Source organism: Sinocyclocheilus anshuiensis, unplaced genomic scaffold (genome assembly GCF_001515605.1).
Source record: "Sinocyclocheilus anshuiensis isolate Anshui unplaced genomic scaffold, SAMN03320099.WGS_v1.1 scaffold1762, whole genome shotgun sequence".
NCBI lineage: Eukaryota > Metazoa > Chordata > Actinopteri > Cypriniformes > Cyprinidae > Sinocyclocheilus > Sinocyclocheilus anshuiensis.
Window position 1 is genome coordinate 88,679 of NW_015547656.1, and position 11,349 is coordinate 100,027.

General features: G+C 37.6%; 1 protein-coding gene across 2 annotated transcripts in view; it reads left to right on the forward strand.

Moving 5' to 3' along the window:
* Positions 1–9,825, forward strand: part of syde2 (synapse defective 1, Rho GTPase, homolog 2 (C. elegans)) — a 42,288-nt gene extending 32,463 nt beyond the window's left edge. For both annotated transcript variants that reach the window (XM_016504398.1, XM_016504399.1), the window contains exons 5-8: positions 321–447; positions 4,357–4,538; positions 4,615–4,846; positions 8,002–9,825. In XM_016504398.1, coding sequence (XP_016359884.1) covers positions 321–447; positions 4,357–4,538; positions 4,615–4,846; positions 8,002–8,657 — 1,197 coding nt within the window. In that variant the 3' untranslated portion in view covers positions 8,658–9,825. The remainder of the gene's footprint in view (positions 1–320; positions 448–4,356; positions 4,539–4,614; positions 4,847–8,001) is intronic.
* The last annotated feature ends 1,524 nt before the right edge of the window (positions 9,826–11,349 follow it).

Genomic DNA, 11,349 nt, shown 5'->3' on the forward strand with positions numbered 1-11,349 from the left:
GTGTGTATGTGTGAGTGTGAGTGTGAGTGTGAGTCTGTCTGTCTGTCTGTCTGTCTGTCTATATATATTGTAATTTTTATTATTTTCATAGTTTATATTATAGAATTCACGTCTGCTCTCACGTGTGTGTGTGTGTGTGTGTGTGTGTGTGTGTGAGTGTGTGTGTGTATATATATATTCACTAACTGTATACAAAATAGAGCTGATTCCTCTTAATTACTACAGTGGTGATTTTAATTTCAGCATTGCATGATGATTCTAGGTGTTGTTGACGTATTAGATTTGTGCTGTTGTATGATGGTTGTGTGTTTGACTGACAGGTGGTGGGTCTGTATCGTCTGTGCGGTTCGGCTGCGGTGAAGAAGGAGCTGCGGGAAGCGTTCGAGAGGGACAGTCACTCCGTCGAGCTCTCGGAAAACAACTACCCTGATATTAACGTCATTACAGGTACTGAATGTGAACGCTTACATGCACACATGCTACAGTCACACACGTTTGCTGTGATTTCACACTGAACTAAAACCATTTTACTTGAAGTCTAGTTTTGGAGTATTAAGATGAAATGTGAATGAACCTGTGTGTGTGTGTGTGTGTGTGTGTGTGTGTGTGTGTGTGTCATATGGCCTTTGTGAATGAGATTAACCAGAGGTCAGAGGTCAACACAAAGCTTGCAAAATACACACAGTAACAAGGCCAGCAGCTTCTTTGTGTTCAGCTCTATGAGTGTCACAACAAACACACACACACACACACGCAAGCACACACACAAAGACACACACACACAAAGACACACACACACAGACACACACACACACAGACACACATCAAACAGACACACAGAAGGAACAGAGTGTAACATTTAGCGGGACAACTGAGGTCAGTGTTGTAATGAGGACTAGAGCTGTGCGATATATTATGCATGACCATTCAAAAGTTTGGGCTTAGTAAGTTTTGTTTTTGTTTTTTTGTGATTTTATTCATCAAGGACACATTAAATTGATCAAACGTGACAGTAAAGATTTCTTTTTCAAATAAATGCTGTTCTTTTGAACTTTCTATTCATCTGTGAATCCTGAAAAATAAAATGTATCAGTTTCCACAAAAATATTCATCAGCACAACTGTTTTCAACATTGATAATAATCAGAAATGTTTCTTGAGCAGCAAATCAGCATATTAGAATGATTTCTGAAGATCATGTGACACTGAAGACTGGAGTAATGATGCTGAAAATACAGCTTTGCAGTACAGGAATAAATTACACTTTAACAGATATTCACATAGAAAACAGCTGTTTTAAATAGTAGTAATATTTAATTAATTTTACAGCTTTTAAAAAAATAAATGCAGCCTTGGTGATCAAAGATTTTGCTGCTGATGTAAAACGTGCTGTTGAGTTTGATGAAGTGCAGATGTTCTCAAGTATTATGTAAATACATATTCATATTTATATTTATACAGCTGTATATACAGTATATACAGCTGTATAACGCATAATGCTTACTTATTTACCTGTTCTCAGTGTCATGTACAGTATTATATGTATGTATGTGTGTTTGTACCAAGAGTTCCTAAAACACAACAAATTCCATGTGTGTGTGTGTGTGTGTGTGTGTGTGTGTGAGAGAATATTGTGTTTTCTTTAGGTGCCTGTGACATTCTGCTGTCACGCACACTTCCTATGTCAAAGGTCACGTCTGACTGAATTAGCGCTTCTATTTACAGTCTGTTAATTGGCCTGTGAAAAACTCTTTTTTTTCTTTGGCTTTTGGCTTTGGCTCACCAAAGTTGCATTTATTCAATCAAAAATAGAGTATTTAAATTTTGAAATTAAAAGTAAAATTTGAAATATTATTATAATTTAAAATATCTGCTTTCTATGTGAATATCTGTTAAAATATAATGTATTTCTGTGATGCGCAGCTGTATTTTCAGCATCATTACTCCAGTCTTCAGTGTCACATGATCTTCAGAAATCATTCTAATATGCTGATTTGCTGCTCAAGAAACATTTCTGATTATTATCAATGTTGAAAACAGTTGTGCTGCACAATATTTTTGTGGAAACTGATACATTTTATTTTTCAGGATTCACAGATGAATAGAAAGTTCAACAGAACAGCATTTATTTGAAATAGAAATCTTTTGTAACATTATAAATGTCTTTACTGGCACTTTTGATCAATGTAATGCATCCTTGATGATTAGAAATATTAATTTATTTTGCTCAGGCTCTGTTTTAATGTCATCCGCTCAGTCTCTAGTTGCTCAGGTCTGAATTCTACGTCTGGATCGTTCGCTCTCTCGTTGTTCCAAACTCAACAGTCCGGGCCAAATTCCAAAACACAACAATAGCTGGCTCCGGCACTGATCCCAGGCCTGTAGAGTGGGAACGAATCCAGTCTCCAAATGATATTTCCTTTCATTTGTCAGTTTGTTTAGTCTCACTGAATCAGCAGATCTTAGACTGTACTTTCATATCTACAGGACTGCTGGGATTTAAAGTGACAAATTACATTTCTATTAATGGAGAAGCGAGTTGAATTGACTTCCTGAAGAATAAAACACACTGTGACTCTTTCAAAACATTGATCTGTTCTTTTGAGCGGCCTGATGTAACGACTTCTGGCTCGACCAATGGTGTGAGTTTGGGGGCGGGACTATCTGCTTGCCTGACCAATAGCAGACTGACACCACCTCAGCTCAAGTTTATGACTCTATAGCACGGGTGTTTGATCTTTTAGATGCTACAGACCCCCAAATATGATGATCCTCATGCGAGGGACCACTATCCTAAAATTTAAAAGGCATCTGTATAGTTTCTTGTATAAAGATCTAATTGATACCGTGATAAATATGTCAGAATATTATTTTTAAAATATTTAGTTTAAGTTACATTTATTACATTAGATTTATTTTTTCAATGCATTATAGTACTTTATTGTTAGATGTTGTTTATTTATTTAATTATATTATTTTTTACATTTATTAATTATTTATTTTACTTTTTTATATATTTTAATTAATTTATTATAATATTTTACATGCATTTTATTACTTTTTTGTTTATTTACTAATTTATTTATTTATTTTAAACTATTTTTATTGAAATCTATTTTTTATTTGTTCATATTTTTAGTCGTATTTTCATTTATTTATTTGTACATTTTTATTTATTAAAGTGCCCCTATTATGCCATTTTTAAGGTTCCTAATATATTGGGAGGCTCCTACAACAGGTCTACATGCATGCAAGGTCAAAAAACACTTTAGTTTTCTCATAATTTACATTTAATTTCACCGCATTTCTCAATGATTCATAAACGATTCGTTCGAAGCAGTTCTAATATTCAGTCTCTCTAAACCCCTCCTTTCCGTGAGCTTACTCTGCTCTGATTGGTCAGATGGCCAAAATATAAACATGTATTATTAATCAAACTTACAGGTTGTGATTCAGTGGATCCAGCTGATCCAAATAACTCCGCGAGATTAGAGAAGCAGTCGTCAGTAAAATGTCGGGAAAACAAAAAAAAAAGATTGGGGTTGTTCTGGAAAAAAATTATTTTAATCACTGATTCCTTGCAGCCTCATCTTTCGGAAGTGAAAATAAAACTAATTTACTTTCACAGCGTCTTCTTGACCTGATTTGAATTACTAACAACTCGTTTAGGCTGTCGATTCTTTCATTTGGGAGACGAGAACTTTATTTACCGTGCACTGTCGGCTTCACAACTTTGCAGATCGTTTACAATCACATACAGCTACACTACACACTGCCTGAAAGGCAATATTTATTTTAATCTTATTCTGGTTTAATTTCACATTTATTATTTAGTATTTTACATTCATTTTATATGCTTTATAATTTTTTATACTATTTTTATTATTATTTAATTATAATCTTATTTTACTTATTTACTGATTTCTATACTTATTTCTACTCTTTATTCATTTTTTATATTTTTCCCTTTTTAATTTATTATTTTGCATTTATTCTAATGTATTTTAATCTAATTTGTATTTGTTTATTTAATGAAATCTATTTTTGTTTAATTCAGTTATTTTTAGTATTTATTTTAAGTGTATTATTTTATATTTAAATTAATTTACTTATTTTCATTTCATTTATTTATTTTATATATATTACACAATTTTTCTCTAAACATTTCCACTGACCACTAGCTCTATAATAATAATAATAATCATCATCATTTTTAAAGCCTCTTTCCAAAACCCAAGGTCACTTTACAAAGTTAGAAAAAAAAACATAAACAACAAATAGCAAACATAAAAGACAAACAACAAGCATCCATAAGAAAGTACAGGGTCACAGTAGCAGTGTGTTTGTTTCTCTGCAGGCGTGCTGAAGGACTATCTACGTGAGCTTCCTCATCCTCTCATCACCAAGCAGCTGTATGAGTCCGTTCTGGACTCGATGGCCAAGAGGCCGCTGCAGATGGGAAGCGGCGGCTGCGAGAACGACCCGGTCGACTCGGATCACGCCGTCAGCTCACTGGAGCTCCTGCCGGAGGTTGAGAAGGTACCGGAGCGTTCTGGAAAGAAACCATCTGCTGTCCTGTTTCTGATCTCTCACACGTGTGTGTGTTTGTGCTCAGGCGACCCTGCGGAAGCTTCTGGATCACCTGAAGCGCGTGGCGTCCCATCACAAGGTGAATAAAATGACCTGTCAGAACCTGGCGGTGTGTTTCGGGCCGGTTCTGCTCAGCCAGAGACAGGAGGCGTCCTGCCACGGGAACCGGGTCTTCATCGACTCCGAGGAGCTTGCCAGCGCTCTGCACTTCAAGAAACACATCGAGGTCCTTCATTACCTGCTCCAGCTCTGGCCAGGTGAGACACACACCGTCCCGTTCCACCTCGTTTCAAACCAGTCTTTCTATTATAATAATAACTTATTGTTAATGTTGTTGTCGTGGTTATAATAGATACTATATATTTTTTTGATTGTACAGTACAATAGTATTATTGCTGTAATATATTTTTTATTCATTTATTTAATTTCGGATAATGCAATAAAATAACAATATTATTATTATTATATTGATTTGTTTAATTTTAATAAGTCAATAATACATTAGTATTGTTGTTTTAGTAAATACGATATAGTGTTTTACAGTAAACAGAATTATTGCTGTAATAATATATTTATTAATTTGTTTAATTCTTCTTATTATTATATATTAATTGATTTTAAATTTTAATTTTAATAAGTTTAAAAATATGCTGACATCAATAATAACAATAATTTATTATTATTATTATTAATACATGCGATGGCGCCGCAGACGGCAGCCTCAGTGTTTGGCTCTCCAGCACACCGTCCCGTTCCACCTCGTTTCAAACCAGTCTTTCTTTCTCACGTGAAACACAAAAGGAGGTGTGAGGCAGAAAGGTGTTGGGATTGTTTCATGGTGCTTCTTCGCAAATTTGTAATGGGAATCATTTATAAATTGATTATGGAAATAAAGAGAAGATTTAAAGTCACCCTGCATTTTTTTTTTTTTTTGCCAAAATAAAAGCTATGGTTTAACAAAGCAAAGAAATTAAGACAGTGTTGAATATTAGTGTTGTAATTTTACTGTTGTTCTTTAACAACAATAGCAATGATAATAATAATATGTGGTTGTTGTTGTTTAAATTATATATATATATATATATATAATCTATAGCACACCTGTACATACAATTTATTCTTTTTTTGTGGTTTATATTTATGCATGTGTATTTTATTCACATCTCATTTTTATTATCTGTGTTGTTGTTGTCTCCGTGTACTGGAAGCTTGTGACACTATAACAAATTCCTTGTATGTGCAAACATACTTGGCAATAAAGCTCTTTCTGATTCTGATTCTGATTCTGATTAAAAACAACAGTGTGAACAACAGAAAACAACAGAAAAATTGCTATTACATTTGTTTGATCATCATTCAGTCTTAGGTGGTGGTACTAGTATCTACCCGTTTTTTAAATGAAATAATACACCGGACATTTGCAAGTAGTTTTTGTGCAACTTTTGGACCCTGTATGGTACATTTTTCCCACACAAAAGCAAGAACGTCATACGGCTTCAAAACCACACGTGTGTCTGTTGTGTGTCTCGGGGTCGTCTCATAAAACTGTTGCGTCCCGCCACAGGCTGTGATTTCAGACAGATTTCTGCCCCGCTGTGTTGCGTGACTTCCTCCAGCACGCAGGAACGGTACAGTAAACCTCAGTCTATAATTACGCGCATTCCTGTCTTAACCTTCAACTCCGGCCGACCCACCCGCCTCACCCTCAGAACAATCGGCCCGTTTAGAGGGGCCTCTCGCTGCAATAGAGCCTCCGTCAGGCGTGGAGAATCTCCCGTGAGGCCTGCGCTGGGACGACCGTCTTTTTGTCTGCTTGTGTGTCAAACTGTGTGCGTCTCCACATGGGCACATGATATATTGATGCATATTCTTCAGTGTCAGTGTGTTTGTTTTCTTGCATTATGTGCACATAAAAAAATTCTGCAGGGTATTTGTTGTCAGAGTTGCATTAACTTTGAGGTTTTACCAACAGAAAAGCAGACAAAAGTAGCCTACCAGGACAATGTACAATGATAATGTGAAAATTTCTGGGGGAAAAAAATTTTTTTACTGGAAAAATATCTGAACATCAAGTCTAAACTTGTTTGGACTAGTTTTCAGAGAGTATATCTTAAAGCAAGTTTATATACTTAATATATATACTGTAATTTTATATACTAATTATTATTAGTGTAGAAAATATTGTTATTATTTTATATTATTATATATAAATTATTTTGATAATTTAATAAAAAATTATCGTAAGTATTATCATTATATTTATTAATTTGTTCATACAGTTCATAAAATAAAATAATTATGCTGACAATAATAATAATAATAATACAATTATTTCTACTACTACTACTACTACTACAATAAATTAGATATTAAAAATATCTGAACATCGTCTAAACTTATAAAAACATAAGTCTAAACTGAACATCAAGTCTTAAATGTAATTTTTTATTTATTTACATTTAATTTCTATTTCTTAAAATGTATTTTTATTTATCAAATTATTTAAACAGAACTTAGAACTTGATTAACAATGCAAATGATGTCAGTTGATTAACTAAGCTAAGTTAACCAAGTTAAAACCAGCCTGCTGAACAGGTTCTGTGTACATTGAAATTCTAGCCTTCAGCCTGCTTTAACATTCTTTAAGTACTTTTATTGTAAATAACATAATTTGTTAAGGCTAAGAGCTGCAAAGCTAATTGTATAGATCTCTTTGTATGTTGTCCATTGATTTGTGTTTGTTTATTTTACTTGTCCCATCACATGTAGGCCACAGCTAAAGTCCTCAGAGGGTTTAGGGGGCAGATCAGGACAGGTAAACAGGATTAAACGGGTGTGCTTTGTGTGTCCTCAGCTATCCCTTCATGACACTATCTCAATATCTTGCTAGCACGCAGATTTGTTCAAATAGAAGCTAAAAATAATCATAGCTGGCCACCGTTCTGCCGCTTTCTTGGCCTTCACCAGATCTACCAGTTGTGGCAAGTTTAGTATAGGGTTTTATAGAGTTTGGCTGTGTTGAACAAAAAGTATTTGAGGTTTAGCTGACACCAACTGGGTTGGTGTCAGATTTAGGATTTTTGAGTTTATTTGTATCTCATTTGTTCTGCATGCTTAAAGTGTTTCATAATAAAACTGCGTACATTATTGCCAGTTTTGGGGAGTAACTAAAGACATTATAAAATTATTTATATCATCTTATATGTGTACAAAGATACCTCCTGTACTAGCTTCACTGCAGTAAGATGCTTTTTGTTAGTAGCTTACCATTTTCAAATTTGACTTGCTTTAAGCTTGGCCACTTTCAAAGTACTTTCCCCAGCACTGGTTATTTCATATATTCTCATTATATGAAATGTGTTATTGATTTATAATCAAATGATTAAATGCATTGTTTGTTGTCTTTCCACAGTTGTGGACGCTCAGGGTAAATCTTCTTCTCCGGTTCCTTGCCCGGTGGAGTCGCTCCCAGCAGCAACAGCTGCCGTAAGGAGGAGGAAAGAGCGTCCACAGGTGCTGAATCTAACCGAGGCGGACATGGCAGGCGTTTTGCGGCCCAGAGCTGGCCGGCTGGACAGTCCCAGTAACCGTTATGCTGGGGACTGGAGTGGATGCCAGGAAACGTACCTCCAACCGAGCTGCCCAGAGGAGGCAGACTATGACGACGTTCCCAGAGCGTCTCCAAACGCAGAACAGGAGGACTTATCAAAGGGTACTGGAGATGTAATCTCTGAACAAGAGTTGCCCGAGGTGGACGAGGCAGTGGAGAGGGTTGAGGAAATGCAGATAGAGGAGGAAGAGGAAGAGAGTGAGGAAGAGAATACAATAGTTTTGGACAAGCTACAAGTGGAGGAACCTCTTTCCACCAGCCCCTGCAATCAGATCCTCCCTGATCACGAGGAGCACCGACCCAAAGAGCACACCTACCAGGCCTACATGAAGATTCAGGAGATTAGCCCAGTCCTAAGCAACAGGGTCAACCTGCGTGACCTGCAGGAGAGCATTGACACTCTAATCGGCAACCTGGAAAGGGAGCTCAACAAGAACAAGCTCAACATAGGGTACTGACTCTTTACCAGAGCAGTCGAGATATGGTGGTGATTGCCTAGAGACATCAGCACTATGGAACTTTCTTGCTCCCATGCACACTTGGGATGCATGTACAAGAAGACATTCCTCACTTCTGATTTGTTTTCATTTGTCTCCTGGTCTCCATGTTGTTCAGCTCATCATTGTTTTTCTTCTTATGAGAAGAACTCATTGAATCCTGAGGGGTGCACCAGGTGCCTTCATTGTGTTAAGGTGGTGCTTACGATGGCAAGAGCTTTTTTACTTTCTACGGAGGTACAAAATATTACGATGAAAACCAATGCACTTATGGGGCCTGCTGTTAGGCACGGCCAGTTCAGGTACAGGTGTGAAGCCTTATGGTGGGAGAACTAGGTACTATAGATACATCCTTATACCATGGGTACTCAGTCCTGCTCATGGAGATCCAGCTTCCACTTTAGTTCCAACCCTACAAACACCAGATAATCAAGGTCTTGGGGTTCCCTTAAAGAGGTAGATCACAGAAGCAGGATTGAGTACCCTACCCTAACCCCAGCCCTACGACCCTGAACACTACATCAGGGATCTTGAATGCAAATTACCTATTGAGGAGATGGTGTTAGACTCCCTAAACTCTGAATGCTATATCCAAACCCTAACCCTAACCCTATCCTGACCCTAAACAAGGGGTGTCCAATCCTGCTTCTGGAAAGCCACCTTCATCTCTAGCTCTAATTAAACACACTTAATCCAGATAATCAAGGAGGAGGGTAGATTCACTTAAAGAGGAGGTAGATCACCAAGAGCGGAATTGAGCACCCGACCCTGAACCCTACATCAGGGTACTTGAACGCAAATTACCTAGTGAGGTGGTGTTAGTTGGTAGTTTAAAATCCCTGCACCGTACTCCCTAAACTCTGAATGTTATATCTTAACCCTATCCTAAACCTTACACCCACACCCACTGTGTTCGATCCTGATCCTGGAAATCCATCTTCCTGTAGTCTTCACCCTTTAAACACACTTGAACAAGCTAAACAAGGTCTTGGGATTTGTTTAAAGAGGAAGGTAGATCACCAGGAGCGGGATTAAGCACCCCAACCCAACGACCCTGAAACTTATATCAGGGGTCTCAAACGCAAATTACCTAGTGAGGTGGTGTTTGCTGGTAGTTTGAGATCCTTGCAACATATAGGATTAGATCACTCCTGAATTCAAATTTCTTGATAATTTGCTCACCCCCATGTCATCCAAGATGTTTATGTCTTTCTTTCTTCCGTCGAAAAGAAATTAAGGTTTTGGAGGAAAACTTTCCAGGAGTTTTCACCATATAATGGACTTCAATGGGGATCAGCGGGTTGAAGGTCCAAATTGCAGCTTTAGTGCAGCTTCAAAATGGCTCTACACGATCCTAGCCTAGGAATAAGAATAGGTCTTATCTAGCCAAACCATCAGTCATTTTCTTTATTTAAATTATATTTATATACTTTTTAACCACAAATGCTCATCTTGCACTAGCTCTGCAATGCGCATCTACAACTTCACGCATTATGTAATCACGTTGGAAAGGTCATGCGTGGTAAGTTCTTCGTATGTGTACTCTGGTTCGCCTACATCATGTATGACCTTTCCAACGTGACTATGTAACGCATGAAGTCGTGGATGCAGAGCTAGTGCAAGACGAGCATTTGTGGTTAATTTTTTTAGAAAATGAGCAATGGTTTCTCTAGATAAGACTCTTATTCCTCGGCTGGGATCGTGTAGAGCCCTATATACATTTATATAGAACATATATAAATGTTTTTGTTTTTTTTTGAAAATGACTGATGGTTTCGCTAGAGAAGACCCTTATTCCTAGGCTAGGATCGTGTAGAGCCCTTTGAAGTTTGCAGTTTGGACATTCAACCCATTGATCCCCATTGAAGTCCATTATATGGAGAAAAATCCTGCAACGTTTTCCTCAAAAACCTTAATTTCTTTTCGACTGAAGAAAGAAAGACATGAACATCTTGGACGACATAGTGGTGAGTAAATTATCCCGAAATTTTAATTCTGGAGTGAACAAATCCTTTAACCCTATTCTAAACCTTACACTCTTACGAGGGGTTCGTTCCTGCTCCTGCAGATCCAGCTTCCTGTAACCTCCAAACACACTTAAACCAGCTAATCAATGTCTTGGGATTTGCTTAAAGAGGAGGGTAGATCACCAAGAGCGGAATTGAGCACCCCAACCCAGCGACCCTAGACCCTGCATCAGGGGTCTCGAACACAAATTACCCAGTGTTATCCTGTAGTTTGAGATCCCTGCATCCTACTCCCTAACCTCTGAATGTTAAATCTTAACCCTATCCTAAACCTCACACCCTAACCAGGGGGGTGTGTTCCCGCTCCTGGAGTTACAGCTTAATGTAGTCTTCAGTTCCAACCCTCCAGACACCCTTGAACCAGCTAATTAAGGTCTTGAGCTTCACTTAAAGAGGAGGGTAGATCACCAAGAGCGGGATTAAGTACCCTAACCCAAACCCTATGACCCTGAACCCTACATCAGGGGTCTCGAACGCAAATGACCGAAACCTTACACCCTTACCGGGGGAGTTTGTTCCTGCTTCTGCAGATCTAGCTTCCTGTAACCTCCAAGCACACTTAAACCAGCTAATCAAGGACTTGCGGTTCGCTTAAAGAGGAGGGTGGATCACTAGGAGTGGGATTG